The 18,353-nt window shown below is 42.8% G+C and overlaps 1 protein-coding gene across 1 annotated transcript in view; it reads right to left on the bottom strand.

The window, feature by feature from the left end:
• The window catches only part of cul1b (cullin 1b), a 33,595-nt gene extending 24,773 nt beyond the window's left edge, over positions 1 to 8,822 (bottom strand). The window contains exons 1-2 of the mRNA XM_063207353.1: positions 8,731 to 8,822; positions 3,202 to 3,745 (exon numbers count right to left, since the gene is read on the bottom strand). Coding sequence (XP_063063423.1) covers positions 3,202 to 3,341 — 140 coding nt within the window. The 5' untranslated portion in view covers positions 3,342 to 3,745; positions 8,731 to 8,822. The remainder of the gene's footprint in view (positions 1 to 3,201; positions 3,746 to 8,730) is intronic.
• Between the last annotated feature and the right edge of the window lie 9,531 nt (positions 8,823 to 18,353).

Below are 18,353 nucleotides of genomic sequence, written 5' to 3'. Positions count from 1 at the left end.
GATCACACCTTCTTCTCTATTGCTCCCTCGCTCTCTCCCTCTCTCTCTCCTGCCCTGGGTACCACCCAACGGATGTACTGGACCATACTGCACTGAGCAGGCTGGCATGTGGGACAGCCAACCGCATATCCTGACACACACCATTCACACTGAGGAAACACTCAGAGATAACACTGATGCATCCCAGTGCCAACAGCACGGCCGGCTCTCCACAAGCCTGCCTGGGCATCACCCAACCCAACTGGTGCACTACACTGCCTTACACCGAGAACAACCCGGTTCCCACTCCACTGCCCTGGGTAACACCCAATTAGTCCACTCCTACCCGCAGCCTGCCACCCGTGCTGGGGTAAGCCAAGAGTAGATCCTGACATATGCGATTCACACTGAGGGAACACGGATGCGCCCGGAGCCAAATCAACTCATTTATTCACTGTGGGGTGTACCGAGCCCTGGGTCAAAAATCGTGATACAAACCGAATCGTGAGTTGGCACCAGACACCCAAACGCAAATACGGCCAACCGGCTCTGCACTAGGGCACCGCAATGCCCTAACTGGATTTCCGGATGTGCAGTGGAGTCAATGGTGACCATTAACTGGAACTTCTGTGAGAGTACGACAGCATTGACATGGGCAGGGCAGGGTCTAATAAGGTGGATAGATTTTACTTTCCACGTAAACGGATCTGGGTGCTGAGTTACGGCATAAACTCAAGTAAGTTAAATCAAGAAATAAAGTCCACAACAGTGGGATTCCTATAAATTTCTATTCTTGTTGGTGGCAAATTGGGTGTTACAGAATTTATTTCTGCCTTTATCTGAACTGGCTGCCATGTGGGGGCCAAACTCTGGACCAAGACTCCTGGATGCATGTGAGATTCATGCAACCAACCAAGCAATCTAGCAACCAACCAAGCAAGCCAAGCTAACCTTCTGTCGAGCACAGCAAAGGCTAAGGCAGGGTGGAGACTATCTGCCATTGTTAGTGGCGCACAATGCAGCACGACTTGTGTTACCTGCATATTTGCTTTCAGTCCGTCATACTATGCCCCCATTCTCAACAAGACATCCACCATAATAAGGCATCCCAGGTCAGACATGGGTCATGGGAATAGACTACAACTAGAGAAGCCAGAAGACTGTAACTATGATCACAGGCCCCTCTCTATAACCAAATAATGCGTTTGAAACAGTCCTCCTATTCATACGCCCCTCCATACTTCACCCAGTATGAAAGCATCTGCTAACTGCAATATCAAGTAATATAATATCCCCACCACCACCACCTGCACCTGAAGTGGCAGGGATAGCGTGGCAGTGTGTCTCTCTGTACTGAAGTGAAGTGAAGTTAGTGTGTACCGGTGCTCCTGCAATAACAGCACCAAGTGCATGTGCCCAGACAATTGTAGAGTTCGATATAGCGTGACTTGTGCCAGTGTGTGCGTCAATACTATAATGACTGTGTTTGAGAGTTTGTGAGTGCAGTGCACCCCAAGACATGACAGTGGCCCTCTGGCCCAGAGGACAGGTGCAGACAATAAGATACATGTAGCAACTTAGCCATGCTATGTGTGTGTACTACAACCCATACATAAGGATATGTGTAGGAGTTCCATGTAGCGTGACTTGGCCATGCTCTGTCAGTGTGTGAGTGTGTGTGTGCGTGTGTGTGTGTGAGTGTGTGTGTGCGTGTGTGTGTGTGTGTGTGCACTGTCTATACTTTAATGACAGTGTGTGAGTTTCTGTGAGTGTACCCCAAGCAATCAGAGCGGCATTATGGTCCATACACGCAGAGATACATGTAGGGATTTAGCTATGCTCTGTGTGTCGCGCATTAGTGTACCTCCATGCACCCCTACAATGACAACACCCACAGTAGGATATGTGCAGAGATCCATGTAGAGCAGGGGTCGGGAACCTTTTTGGTGGAGAGAGCCATAAACGCCCATTTTTAAAAAAATATTTTTTGTGAGAGCCATACCATTTTCGCCATTATTTCTAATGCTAATTGTCATGCACAGAAGGGAATAAAAGTAACGCTTGCATTGGGGACAAGAAGGGAGAGCTAACGAAAGAAGAACTAAAACTACTTGTAGATGTGCTGATGTGCATTTAAGAAGCCACGCGCATGCATTACCTTAAGTTTCTATCTTTTATGCATCGGAGTTGCCAATGAGCAATGAGAATGACGGAGGTGCTTCTATTCTAGCCATCAGACAGACACAGGGAAGGTGCATGAGGAGGGAGGAGGGAGGGAGAGAGAACTTCAAGACAGGATGCTCATCTTGGTCGCGCTGACATAGTTAACATTTTACAGTTGATATGTGGCTGACATGTCTATTTTTAGTAATTCGCGAAAATGCCCTACAAAGCGCGTCCCTTACCGACATGCGTCCCCAATACAGAACGCATGATTTAACCGCCAAATAGGCTACAGGGCGATTCCGTATTTCAGGGGACGAATGGCAACCCTACGTTTGCCTTCGCATTGTGGCACCAGTTATCTCGCAATCACACTAAACTGGGAAAGACTTACGTCAGTTGATTCAGCAAAAGTTCTTCCTGTAATCGAGGGAGAAGTACAGCGCTGCATTTATATCCCTCACTTGCGTTTCCTCCACTTGATTTGCCATCATAATGGCACGGTCGTGAACAGTTTCTTTGTTTTGGATACAACCGTTAGCCAGCTGAACTTTAGGTAAAGCATTACGGATGGAATGTTATCTCACACGACACGACCCAGCGCTGGCACGGCATTGTCCAATAAAAAAACGCGTTTTTCATATCTGTACAGTAGCCTTCGTCGAAGGCCTGTGCTTGGCTCAGCTGATCGGACCTGGGATGGATTAAATGCGCGATCATACTTTATATTTTGAATATTATCTTAACTTTTCGATTTCAGTAGGTCCATTTTTAATTTAGTGCCGTAACAAAATTATTCATGGCTTATTGAGTAAACAAATGACAGGTTTGTCCGAGAGCCACATGCAGTTCCCAAAAGAGCCACATGTGGCTCGCGAGCCATAGGTTCCCGACCCCTGATGTAGAGGGACTTGGCCATGCTCCGCTTGTATTGTGTGTGTGTCTGTGTGTGTGTGTGTGTGTGTGTGTGTGTGTGTGTGTGTGTGTGTGTGTGTGTGTGTGTGTGTGTGTGTGTGTGTCTGTGTGTGTGTGAACGCTTTAGACCATACATAAGGATACGTGTAGAGTTCCATGTAGCGGGACTTGGCCATGCTCTGCCGGGTGTAGACCTGCTGGATGCCAGCCCGTAGGTCGTCCCAGATCTGGTCCAGCCCGATCTGCTTGAGCCCGTGAGGGTTGGGGTTCCTGTTGGACGACATGCTGCTCCTGCTGCTGCTGCTGCCGCTACTAGCGCCGCTCCGCCGCCTCCCTGCGTCCTCCTCCTCCTCCACCACCACCTCCTCCTCCTCCGGGACCACCACCTCCTCTTCTCCCTCTCCTCCTCTCCTCCCACTCCTCCTCCTCCCTGCTACAGGTCGGCTCCTTGTCGGACAAAGGAGGGAGGGAGTGTTTCAGGCAGTCTCCCCCATCAGGGTCAGGTGTTTGAGGGGGCTTTCAGCTGGGAGAATAGGAACCGTTCTGCCCTTTTTCTTGAGCCGTAGTCCGCTATGCAGGTCTTTCTTTAGTGGGCAGTCAATTAGAGGCAGTGGCTGTATGTAGGTGACCACAGGGAAGGAACTCTTCTTTCCGGGTGTGCTTGCAAGTGTTCGTTTCACCAAGTTATCTGTAAACGAGACACATAGTGAAACGGTTAAAAATAGCAATATCAGCCATTATGATTTCTGACAGAGGTGAGAAAAGTATGGCAGGCAATTCCACATCGTACAGAACCCAACGGGTGTACAAATGTAACAGAAATGTCATGCCATGTTATCGTATACACATTGGGATCTTTCCATTATCCTAACTACCATCCTCCCTTGTGCTCATGGCCTTGTGATAACCTTGGGAGACCTCATTGACGACGTAATTGAAGTTTCATTCAATATCTCGCAAAAGCGCAATTCAAAGGACATTTCCTCAATCCAGATGTTGAATGGGGAAACGTCCCCAAAAAGTTTTTGTGGCTAGGCTAACATCAGGGACAATTTATTGATTTCTCCACATCAGCAAGCGGAAGGCCTCAAGCACAGGCTAAACTTACAGCCTCGCTAGGTAGCTGGGTATCTAGCTACTATCTTTTGCTAGGCATATTATGTCAAATTAGTTACACCAACATCTAGACCAGTGGTTCTCAACCTTTTTAAAATAAATGCCCCCTGGATCTCAAAATAAGCCTCCCAAGGCCCCCTTGACCTCGTAATAAGTCTACTAACGCTCTGCATCAAATTAAAAAATAAAACTGACTAATGCCCCCCCCAATTGCAACTAGGTATCGCCCAGTCTCAGCTGTAACCTTTTCAACGCCCCCCTAGGGCTCCCCAACACCCCCATTGACAAAAACTAATCAAGACGAACACTTCATCAATCATTGCACCAATCGATAAGACCTGAAGCGCCATCAAGTGCTCCTCATTACAACACAAGAGGCAGAGACTAGAACACAGGGATCACTCCTACAGTCTCACTGTATTCTGTACAAAGCCAAAAAGAAATAGCTAGCGTTTGAGTTTTATTTTTACACAGCTGCAGGAGGAGGACATACAGTAAAACTCATGGACAGTGACAGTCTCTGTCGTGCTGATTTATATTTAAGATGCCCACATGTTGGGGGCTGTTAAATTCAAAGTCTGGGACTGGCGAACGAGACTTGACAAGTCATTGTTTACATGTTGCTGGCCGTGACGAGGCTTAGCGTCTTTAACACAGGGGGTGGGGGTGTTTGGGTGTGTCGTGTGTGTGCTGTGCACATGTGTATATGGGGTGGGTGGGGGCTGGGATGGGGTGTCTGGGATGGTTTGCGATACATATAGTCACATGACAAGTGGGATTGGGTTTTCTGACAGTTGGGCTATTTATAGAACGCCTACATGGCACACCAGGCCTGACCAAGTTGACCGAGAGTAATTAACACTAAGACAAAACAAAAGAGAAAAATGAATGCCTTTTTTCTGTGTGTGTGCCTGTGACATTCACTTTGACAGCCTTTCTCCAGCCGTGGCATTTGGGCTGGACTCTTTTTTTATTATTGTAATTTATTCAAATGCCACTGAATAATTTAACGGGGCCAAAATGTAATTCACAAAATGCAACACTTCTTTCACCACCACAGTGCGGCCATGCCTGCATGGCTGCTAGGCCAACAATGGGTCACCAGCCACACTGCTGCATCATAGTGCCAGCCATGCCAGTAGGACACAATGGACCACATGTCATGCCATGCCACGCAGGGGGCAGCCGCGGTCAGTCACCTAAGCCGACCGTGACACAGTTCGCCGGGAGTGGGAATGGGTGACCTGTTTCCTGGGAGCTTTAGGCAGGGCCAGGGCACGGTGACTTTTAATCCCAACAACAGCGCTCAGTGTTTGGGCCGGGACTGGACTGGAGTGGAGTGGGGAGAGGGAGTGACAGTTGAGGTGTGTGTGAGTGCGCACATGCCTGCCCTATATGTGTATGCATGCCTCCAGGGCTCTAAATGAGCACCCACCAACCTGCAAATGCTGGTAAATATTCACTTTGGCTGGTAGAACAATTTGTCGCCACTTTGACCCATTGGTGAATGTGTGTTCTAGCCATTTTGGCTGATGATGAAAAAAGTTAATTTAGAGCCCTGCGCGCCTCTTTCACAGTGTGTGTGTGTGTGTGTGTGTGTGTGTGTGTGCGCATGTGCATAGACCTACCCTATGTGGTGGGTGTGTGGTGGGGGGAGGTATGGTATGGATAGGCAGAGACAGACGGTCGAGGTCTGGATCTAAACGTTAGCCTGTTACCTGGAGCTCTAATCCTACAGGTGGGCTGTAGGCCTGCAGACCTCAACTCAGGGTCAGTACTAGCTTCACATGGATTCTTTCCATTATCCTAACTCTCGTCCTCCGTGGAGAAAACAATTAAGTTTCACCACTGTCACTGTTTTCACTGTCAGTCTAGCCAGAACAAGTTTTGGGGGACTTTTTGCCCATTCGACATTGCGATTGCAAATGAGAAAATGTCCTTTGAATTGCACTTTTGCAAGATATTGACTTAACTTTTCTTGTCAATGGGATCATCACAAGGCCACAAGCATAAGGGAGGATGAGAGTTAGGATAATGGGAAGAACCCTTGGTGTTGTGTGAGGATGTCATTTAAGCCACTGGAGTGTACTTGTTGTCCATATGTAGACTACTCTTGGGGAAATCTAATCTAACAATTATAATACAGTTTAATTCATCGTGACGCCTTTCAAAACACCCAATCTCACCTTGTGTCCATAAAAACATCCACATATTGTCAGTGTGTTGCTGTCCTGTCATTTTAGGCTAGTTGAATACAAATACATAGAATACTGAGGAGGAGATCATGATCAACAAAAAAACAAAACAAAAAACAAACACAACAAAAACAAATGAATGCAGGGTTCTCAACAGTCATCCCACACTCCATCACAGTCGGACTGCTATTTAAACTAGTCTAGGATTGTATCCATATACACAAACTGGGAAGGAGACCATGAGAAGTTTGTCCACAATAACATCCTCACTGGCTTCACGCAGAGCCAACAGTGCAGAGCCATGTCTACCACACAGCCCTTTGAAGATGAATATTATAATTTAGACTTCTTTCCAGTCCTCCTATTGATGTTAAATCTAATAATAGTGTCCGATGATGAAAATGTCCAGACAAATAGATTCGTTTAGATAATTCACTACAGTCGAGAGTAGGGGTGGGCGATATGACGATATTAAATCGTGAATCGTGATATTGAGTAAAAGATCGTCTCGAATCTGCCAAAGTGGAGAAATCGTATAGATCGTCTTGCAGTGGGGATGTTTATTATCAGCATCAGAGTGACATTTTCTCACTTATGTTGTTGTCTTCACTTTATTCTTTACATTATTGTATTCCAATTGTACACTTTATGAGAGTATCATCATTGTGTTAACGATTTATTGACTGCAAATTACAAATTGCAAGTATATGAAAGTTGTTTTTTGTAGTTTTTATTTTTTGGATGGAAGATCGTGATAAAAAATCGAAATCGAGATTTCATGTTAAAAAATCGTGATACAACATTTTTGCCATATCGCCCACCCCTAGTCGAGAGTTGATCTTATTAAAGATTAAACAGTCCTTACAAACCTCTTTTTGAAAAGGGTCACAGGCAGTAACGTACTAAACCAAAATAATGAGTTTCTGACCAGGCTCTGTAAGTATTTTCCCATGGTGCCTATTTGACACACACTAGTATTGTTAAGTCTAGGTCTTAGAATAAGTGAAGGTGATCTTTTAATGACGTCCTCATAGGCTTTACAGACTGAAACCATCTGCCTAGTTTTGTCGTCATGGTACCCAAAACACGCCAGTACACTGTCATCATCAGCAGATTACTGGAGCGTCCATCAATGGAGATAGAAAGCCAAATACCTGTAGTCTACTACACTGCACCAGAAAAGTATGCACAAATACAAACAGACACACAGACAAAACCCTTTCAACACATGGGCATCATTTGTCAACAACCTATTCCTAAGCCTATAATAACTGCTTCACCTATGAACGTTGTGGCCATTCCTTAGAAATGAAAGCATGCCACCAACTCTTTTATGATACAGAATAAGAATAATGTCTGGGACGTGCACACGGGTAGGCCTACTGGCTATTGAATACATCCATGATCAATAGCAAACCTTCTGTGATTCAGAAGATGCTGTTTTTTTATCCATACGCCATTACAAACAAATAGGCTACAGCTTGAAAAAGTTGTGCCCACTGATTCCCAAACCCGTATCGTAAACAAGCCAATGACAGGTGTTGAGCTGTCAATAACCTTCCAACCATGAATCACAGGTTTGCAGTGTGGCAATATCTTTATCAGGACCAAACCTTGGCTCTGCTCACTCACAGGCATTTGTGCAATTCAATAGCCAACTACAGGATCCAAGAAAATGTGTCTCTCAACGCAGCATTATTGGGGTTTAACCTACTTACATCTTCGTGCGTATGCAATGGCTTGAAATTGTAGTGCTACCCTTTCTGACTGACCGTGTTTACAATGGCCTGGCGGTGTAGGGATACTTCCTTACTCTCCGCATGGTGCTTACATCAGAGTTTATACGCACTTTCACAGACACATACAATTCAATCAAAGAAAAAGGCGTTCTGGTACACACATATTTGATGTGAATGAAGACAGACTGCTTAATGGCTCCAGAAAATGTAACGTAGCTAGTTACCCCCAGTTGGCTACTTAGCTATGCTAGCAATAGACAGCTAGGTTGGCTAGCTACTAAGACAACGTAGCGTTATTAAGTGCCCAGGAGATAACAAATTGGATTTGTTATATACCACCCACGGGGTGGTGTAAACGTATTGGTAATATTTAATATGATTTATGGTCAAGAAGCGGTATAAATTGGCTATATTTTCGCATTTCACTTAGCAAGCAAGCTACGTACCTCCGAAGCTAGTTTGCTTCACTGATGCAAAATGGCCCCCTGTTCAATGAGTCAGGATTATTCCCACCAAATGCCAAGAACACCCATTTGACGCACATTTTTACACTTAGCTGAAATGATATAGGCAACAAACCGGAACAATCATCGCATGATAGCAATTGCGAAAGGCGCCCTTACCATTTTTGAGTCGTGTTGTCTGGCTTGCATACGCAGTTCAAAGCACACACATCCTAGTGATAGCAGAAGTGTGCCCTCGCTCTCTCTGTTTAGCTTGGGAATCACACGCCTGACGTCACCTGCTGGAGACAGACTGCCTAAACAACCCTAGCAAGCGCATTTCCCATGGTGCGTGTACACTGTGGCCTACAGCATACATACAGACTTGGCACATTAAATGCAGACTAAGCCTCAGTGTGACAAGTTAATTTTCGCTTAATAAATACAATAGGATCCTCTCTCTTGACATTTTCACATTCAAGTTCAACGTTTCCTGGTGGCGGCGAGGTGAGTCTGGTGAGCGCAGGCCATGCCTATTTGGCCCAATATAGGCCCACTCAGTTGAATTATAGGCCTATGGGCAAAAACAGCAAGATTCATAACTTATGACCCAAGACAGTCCTCCTATAGGCTATTACAAAAGTGTAGATGTCAAGGGCCTGTGAAATCCTACGAACCAAAGTATAAATGCCAAGGGCAGGGCTAGGTGCAGGCCCATATTCTCCTATTCAGCATTTTATGATGATGTCCAATGTTATTGGTTTATGCCCCTGTAGCGAAGGAGTAGAGTTGTCCTAACAGGACTTGAACCCAGACCTTCTTGTGTAGCCTACCAACTGGGGATCTGACCGCTGCACAAAGAGCCCGCCTCCTTGGCATGACAGTCAGAGGGCACTCACAACCCTAGTGATGGCCGCTCCATCACACTTCCTTCCCCTTTGGGCAGCAGATCCGTATGCTTCACACTCTCTTGGTGTCCAGGCCTCATGTAGGCCTAGGCCTAACTCCCACTCGTAGGCCTACTTCTTCTCCCATCCAGGATGCTTCACAATCCATGGGGTCACTTTCTTGTACCTCATGTGGTCCTTAATACGGCTAACACAACTGAGTGCAAATCCAGTGCACTCAACGCCAAGCCATCCCACATCTCACTTAGACTTGGACTTAGACTTAGACTTATGTTTATTGATCCCACACTTCACACCACATGTAGCAAAGGGGAGAAGTTGTCACGCCGGAACTCAGAGCCAGCTCTTCTGGGGTATCAAGCTAGACACATGCTGCCAATCAAAGTAGAGTAGAGTAACATTTGAGTGATTCTACGATTCCCCTGCGCTTTTGGCAAAAGCAAAATATCAATTATCAGTATTTTTTTCCAACTAAATGACCTAGATGTTAACATAGTGTATATATTTAAGTTTCCAAACAAACAAATTGCCAAGCTTAATCTTAAATCATTTGATAAATATAGGCCTACTCTAATGAAAGCGAACATTTGCTTGATTATTTTGTCAACACTGTTATGGACAAATACAGTACTATGTCATTTCAAACATATATAAAAATACTACAGAGTTGAAACAACATACGTTTGAAAGTGCTTATGTCCCTTAGCAATAATGTTGTCATTAATCTGTGCAACTGATATAGGAAATGTGATTGTTGAGCTTCATAAGTAGGATTTTAGGATTCGCTGTTATACAGACTGACTTTTTCATTATAAATCCCTGTAACGTCTGATTTGAATTTAGTCACCCTCCTTACTCAAGACTTCCTTCTCCAGAGATAATCCCTAGTGTCTGTTCATAGGATTTTTTCAACACATAGGCCTAAGGGATCAATAGCACAAAAACACTTTCAAAACAGTCAACCGTGTTACTCAACTGTGTTACGGTCAACAGTGCAGGGGAACAAGTCGGCACTTTTTTAGGAGAAAAAACAGAGCAGACAAACCCATCTCCCTAGAACACAAATTATTTTGTTTGTTTTTCTGTCAATATGGAGATAAATTGGCAAAAACATACTCCTCCTCAACTGTCATAGCTAATTGTAGCACCATTGACGGTAACACGGCTTGACATTTCAGTCATTTTTATGGTGTTGTGCTAACTGAGGACCTCAGAAGTTCCACCACAACACCTTAATCAATTCACGTATTTGTATGCTTTATCTGTGTTTTTCTACATGTGATTTCTAATTCAGATTCTTGTATTCTTATTTTCTATGTTGATAGCACAGTTGACAGGCAATTTTCCCGATATGAGAACATGAAAAAGAATGGATTAAAGTATGGAAGGATGGAGCTCAAAACTTACTAAAAAGTCTTCCCATATCCTGCCAAAGACATTATGACATCACGTGATGTTATTCGTATGGCCTAAGACCAAACCATTACTGATTTATGGAGGGGGTTTCAGACCGTGACACAGTTAACACAGTTTTTGTGGACACACACAAAATGGCAAATTTCATGTATAATGGAAAGGACAGTGGTCTTTCTGACAGTTTTGTCATATTGTGATGATAACTGTGAATCAACATTTGCAATCGTCTTGGGCAAAACAAGTTTCTTTACATGCTAATATGAAGACTGAATCTGACATTTGGAAAACAGGACGGCATGAAAATGCCCAAAACCAGTATTAAATATTCATTCTTGCTGAGGGAAATAATGCCATGTCTACACTTTCTGTATTTTATTAATGATAAATGTGTGCTAATATCCAAAACATCATTGGATGCAGTTAATAGTTAGTGGAATTGGCAAATAAAATCCATGGACTTAAAAGCGCAGTCGAATCGTAGAATCACTCAAGAATAGTTCCAAGAGTAAATAGATAGAGCTACAGTACACAATACACAAGACATCATAGACATTATTGCACAACATATTAAACTTATAACACACACATAGGCTACATACATAGATATCACACACACACATACACATACACATATACACACACACACACACACACACACACACACACACACACACACACACACACACACACACACACACACACACACACACACAGAGAGACCAGCAGTTGGGATTGGATGGTAAAGAGTACAATAGTGGGTCATCAGTGTAAACATAGCTGAGCACAGAGTGAAGAGAAACCAAAAGTGTCTGACAGTCAAAGCCACAACCCTAGTGATGACCACTCCACCACAGTCCTCCTTGTATTTGACTGCGCACATTGTGAATTTTCTCATGCCAATGAGGTGTTTTTTTAATGTAAGTGATGGGAATGGATGGTGGGGCATACATGTTAACTGTATTGCAGAATGCACTGTATAGCAGGGGTATCAAACAAGGCCCAGGGGCCAGATGGTTCAATCCGGCCGACTTGTAGAGAGAAAACTAAGATTCCAATATGAAACAGAAATTTCCGATCATTCATAATTGTGCTACAGGTCCGGCCCACTTGAGATCAAGTGGCTATATTTGGCCTGCCCTGAGCTGAAATGAGTTTTATACACTTGTTGTATACCGTAGTATGGTAACTCACATAACAGGATTATGGGGGGTGTCAAATAGAGAAGGGCCTGTTTGCATAGAACCTTCAATGCTTTCCCGTAATATTATGCTTGCCCATGGTGTAATCGTTGCCCAAATTGGTTAGAAACAGTATTCACTTACTATGCACAGATATATTTATGACTATGCATAAAAATATTTACATTTCATTTGAATTTCACGCAAACATGTAACAAGTAATGACAAACATGTAACAAACATGTAACAACATAAGGGACAACTATGTTTGTCCTTTGGAATATGTGATGTATGGGGGTCACAAAAATATTCTTGCAGATCCTAAAGAATAAGTTTGGAAACCTCTGGGCTGTCATGGAGTGAGGAGCCACATCAGCATGTGTTGGAAAATGTGCATGTAGTACTATATGCTACCACAGAGGGGCAGCATATAACAATTTTACTGGCCAAATTGAATAATGAAACCAAACTGGGACACACCTCAATTTGCCAGTAATAATGTGTTTTTTTTGTCTGTTCGCTACAGCATTAAAAACAAAAACTTCGGCTGCTTTAACGGAACTCTTCACATAGATGGTCAAGCCAATTAACCAAACAAATAGCACGAAACAGCTTTGCACTCAGTTTGCAATTTATTACACACTTTACAAAATGTAACAAAAACAATACACATCACCAACACTCATTTCTCATAACTGTGAACACCACTCACTGCTTTACATGCAATTTCCAAATGATAAACACACTCCTCGTATTCTCCTGAAAATGACATTATATATTTTGGATGGAGAAACCAAGAGGCAAAGTGTGTTTTTAATTTTTACTGTCTGTGTCTAGTTGTTGCAATGTGTGCAAGTAATGTGATGGGTGTCTTAACGATTTGGTACAAAAATTTTTAATTTTACAACTGTGTGCAGAGTGTTCAAAACCTGTTGGATTTTACAATCTACTGTATTTGTCTGAAGAGAGTTCTGCAAAAACAGCTTCTGGGCTTTAGTGATCAGAAAAAAACTGTAGTAATAGTAATATTAACAACAATAACACAATAATAATAATATACATTTGTTTTATATAGTGCCTTTCAGTGTAAGATACTTTATGGATGTAGGCATGTGTGCACATGTGCGTGCATAGGAGAGAGTGGGATTAATAGCCAAGGCCTCTTGGTTAACACAGATGCTGTCTTTCAGATATTGTGCAAAGCAGCATGGGGTTTCCCAGACTAAACGGTATACAGATGTGATTTAGCCTACAGTACGTTTTAAATGGGGTCAGTGAGGAGGTTGGAGGGTCTCTAGTTTGTCTTTGTTCCAGGGGGCAGAGGGTGGGGGCAGCTACTGAAGGCTCTGTGACCGTTGACAGCCATTGTCACAACTTTTAGGAGACCTTACCCCATTCAACATCCTGATTGCAAATGAAAAATAACCCTTTGAATTGTGCTTTTGTGAGATATTGAACAGACATCCCAAGTTCCAAAAACTCATTTCAGGGAGATTCTTATCGACCTTTGACACCGCCGACAAAAAAAAACAGCATTAGTGTTGACCAATGACGTATGGTGTTGACAGTCTGCATGGAACACATTCCTACTATTTTTCCTGGGACTGCAGGGCGTTCTACTACGAAGTGTGCTCGCACGATCTATTTGAAGTATTCCACGCATGTCGCACGAGTCATTATCTTTCTCTGTCCCACACTGCCAATGTAAAGAATCACAGTAACTAGCATAGTCTAAAATCAGGGAGATTTTATCTGACTCGAGGGCATCAGGGAGCCACCATCGATATCAGGGAGACTCCCTGAACTTCAGGGAGACTTGGGATGTCTGATTGAATAAAGCATCTATCTTCAATGCCGTCTTGCCTCTCATGATGAGGCCACAAGCACAAGTCGAAGACAGGAGTTTAGATAATTAGTGGCATGGACCATGGATTAGCACCTCCTCTCCTCCAACCTCCATCATCATCAGTCATATGCAGAAGGTCTCTGCTTCAGTTGCCATGGCTCTGGGTTGATGGTTCACTCTAGTGCTGATATGGACCACCACCTCCACTCCTCCAGCCACCATCACCATCAGATCCCCGCCCTGTGAGGAGCTCCCCTCCAGCCTCGGCCATCAGGTTCTTCAATTAACTGCTACCAGCAGGTGGGACCCTGGGCCAAAGATAATCCATGTTGCCTACATCTGTGTGGTCAGTAAATACCTCTCATTTAATTTTGCCTGAGTATTTCTGGGTAGTACTACGTAGCATGATGGTGTTGTAATGGTTCTGAAGGATGATGGAGGTGAAGGTGTGAATGAGGGTCTCTGCGACTGAGTTGGAGAGTGAAGGCCTGATTCGGGGGAGTTTGTTTATAAAAATGTAAGAAGAAGAGATTTGTATACAAAGTAAATAAGCACAAGACAGCGGCAGAGTAAATCATGGCAAGGCTCTTTAATGTTGTAATTTTATACCATATCACAAAACATATTGCAAATAAGGCTTGACAGATGACATATTATCAAAAAGGAATTGCACGTGAAATGATACAGACACAATCCTTACATCTCGCCGGCAGGAGACAGTGATTCCTTTTGATCTACTAGACCTCGCACAATGATATCCACAGCGCAGCTCACAAAAGATGTCATTTCATGTCAGTGACAGACGTGTAAATACACCTCATCTCATCAAAAGAAGCCCATACGCATCTTACATTTCCTTGTTTGTATAACTCATCTCTTTCTCACGTCATGGAGGAATAAAAAGAAAACACAGCCAGTCAATAACTGATTTGCACTTAATATAAAAAGTGTTAAATTGTTATTTTTCCCCAACTTGTTATAATAGCAAATATTTTAAAAAATACATCCCCAATAATAAATACAGATATGGTATTCCACAGTAGTTTACATTACCAGTTATATACAATTCACATACAAGGGGCCATGCTGCTTCTTCAACTTAGAAAAGAGCAGTGTGCCACATTTGACCATAAAAATGTAATGAGTAAAAAGTAAACAGAGTAGACATTTTTTTATTCGGCGTGTTCAGTAAAACCTCTATGTGAACGTCATGTAATTACGGAGCAGGGAAAGCGTTTTCTTTGAGGTGGAACAGGAGATTTATGTAACTAGGGCCCATACACTTTAAAAAAAAAGAACAGCTGACCGAACAGACAGACAAACACACAAACATACGGTCCGACAGACACACACACACAAATGTTTTTCCCCATTGTAAGTGCAAGTGAATAGGAACACTGTCTCCCTCCCTGGGGTCATGAGTTCAGTCACATTAGGGGTTGGGAACTGAACAGTTAGGGATGGAGAGCAACCATCAGAAAACCTGGAATTAAAAACATGGAAAATATTACAACAGCACAGTTCTCAATGTCCTCATGTTTCTCAACTATGACGAACAAGATGCAAAGAAAAAGAAACCCTAAAAAGCAAAACAAGCAAAAAGTGGCAAAGTTGCGTGTCCAACACCCAACACACTCCTGAAACAAATGGATGATGTTATACACTGACAATGCCTAGGTCATCTATAAAATATTTTCATAAAAATATATATTATATTATATTTATTGTGAAACGTAATGCATGATTTACCTACAGTACCACTGTACAAAACAATATTGTTGTGATGGTATACAGTACGGAATGTGTATGTTGTGTAATGAAAGAGTGTCTTGGAGAGAAATGGCGAGAGCTAGTCATAGAAGACCATATTGGAATGTCCAATAAAACTAATTTGTTGTGACATTCAAATTCATTTGCTGCAATCTCACAAAATCTTCCTCTCCTTGGAACAAATTTCAAGTGGACTAGTTGGGCTAACTGACATCTTAGTGGATTGATGTACAAACTTATTCAGTGGTCTACACAAAGTATGATCATTTACATGGCCTGAAGACAAAACATTTTCAAATTTTACTTCCATGTCGACGGTCTCTCACACGTGAATTGATTATTGTTACTCATCTATATGGTGACTTTCTTTTTTTATTTTCTTTTGCTCTTGTAGGGTGCATTTGAAGACTCACATGAGAACTTACTTACAATGAATAAAAAAGGAAATGCTTGTTGATTAAACATAATAATAGTAAATTAACTTCAACAAAACAAGAAGGCTAAAGACAGGCACGAGTCAAACCAAATCTTCAAAGTCAAACCGTTCGATCCACCTGTCTTGATAGAGAAGTCATACTAATGACAGGTCTCTCTATGTGCAAAAGATCCTTCATTTTTCAAGAAAAACCTTGAGTAATCCTCATTCTGATTTCATATTTAATCTGTACCATTTAGACTGTCACTTTTCTCACAGTTCTCATCTTTTATCTCAGGCTGCAGCCTCAATATTATTCCTTCTCAAAAGGAACTTATACACAATAAACACAATACATATTTAAATAATTTTTAAAAGTTACATTAAAATATTGCAAAAAAATGTTAGAAACACTCTCCCTTTCACTGCAGACATTTGAGACTCTTTAAAAGTTATTTTTTACCCCTGCCCATCTTATCCATGGCGCATTTCTCAAAAGCGTAGGTGTTAGCCAGTTAGTAACTTAGGTAGTTGCCAATGGGAAATTGCACTGCCAACAACAAAGTATAACCTAGTTAGCAACTATGTTTTCGAGAAAATGCACCCCTGGCCTGTTGTTGACACGGTGCTGACAGGCAGGCACAAATGGGCTGTAATTATGTTCATGTGGTGGTCTAGATTTCTTATTGAAATCCATTTTCTGGGGGTATATCATATTCATGGGCTATCTTTCACAGAAAATATAGCTTTACAATCAAGGGACACACAAACACGTGTACACACACCGTGTGACCATTGGAAAAATAAAAAACAAAATAAAACAACAACAAACAACAACAGCAATAATGGCATGTGGACATACTTTACATGTTCGAGTGAACACAATCAACATTACCCTACATATCCAGCACCACCTCTGACAAATGACACAGAGCTAACTCAACATGCATTTCCCAAATAACATTACTTCAGAATGTTTCGCTTCATACGTTTTTCTCTCACAACACTTTCCCCTTCTGCACAGTATAATTCTGCTCTAGAAGGCTAAGTGGCTAAATCCAAAGGCACTATGGATTAAGCCATTTAACACACTAGGACTCCATGTAATCCCAGCTTTATGGGCAAATGTGGAGTGTACTTTTCAGCCTTTAGCTCCGAACATACAGTGCAGTATACAGTATTTCTGAGTACACATGTTGCAGCATTCAACAACACTCTTCAACACCACACGCGGGGTGTTGGTACCTCTCTCTAAGTGTTGAAGAAACACTGCAACTGTGTGGGTATTCACACATTGGCTTCAGAAGGATGCACAACGCACGTGCATAAGACTAGGGTGTTTTGGCATCAGAAGCATTAGATGGCAAAGTTGGAACGCGAATTAGCTGCTTCCAACAGCAGCAGCAAATAAAGAAAAGCTTGTTGGTGTCAGGACTGGACTGGTAATCTGGCATACAGGGCGACAGACCTCAGGGGACCTTTGTTTGCTTGCTCGTTTGTTTTTCTTCAAATTAATTAAGATGAGGCAGCCCAATGGTCCATCTTTAATACAGATGGATAAAGCAAATAGTAATATCGTAGAAAAGCAGGGGGCTGTGTGAGGGGGCTGCTCTATGCCTAAAAATAATTACCCAGGCTGCTTAGCGGTCCCAGCCCAGCCCTGTAATGGTGGTGGTGTTGGGAGCCTGAGTGTGGTCACTTTCTCTCTCTCTCTCTCTCTCTCTCTCTCTCTCTCTCTCTCTCTCTCTCTCTCTCTCTCTCTGGCCTTTAGAGATGTTTTGGGCATGCCACAGTTTGCACAGACAGAAATGATGATGGAAGTACAATCAGTCAGTTTGCCACATGAAATAGTCAGTCTGTCCCAGTTACAGTTTAAAGCAAAATGTTTGCACAGGCAAATTGGTAAGATCTTTCTGAATTTCAGGATTTTTAGAAAGCATTAACGTTAAGATGCTGAATGTGATGTTTGGTTAGTGACAATGTACTAAAAACATTCCCAAAAACCACAATTATGAGTCTTGCTTAATGCAAGCCGTGATTTGGCAGATTAGTGTTTATAGAACAAATAATAAGAAAAAATCAAATAAGTTGACAAAAAATGGCATGATTGATCCAGAGAGTAAATATTCAAAGAAGGTCGTCAAATTCCCCACACACAATAGAGTCAGAGACAAGCCAGTCAGTATGTACAGCATCTCTGAGCGGGGCAGCATGGAACTCCCCTCTCCCATCTCATCCCTTTCCCTTCCCTCCCCTCCCCCCATCCCATC

The sequence above is a fragment of the Engraulis encrasicolus genome, chromosome 9, assembly GCF_034702125.1.
Source record: "Engraulis encrasicolus isolate BLACKSEA-1 chromosome 9, IST_EnEncr_1.0, whole genome shotgun sequence".
Classification (NCBI taxonomy): domain Eukaryota; kingdom Metazoa; phylum Chordata; class Actinopteri; order Clupeiformes; family Engraulidae; genus Engraulis; species Engraulis encrasicolus.
This window is presented reverse-complemented; position numbering and strand designations above follow the sequence as displayed.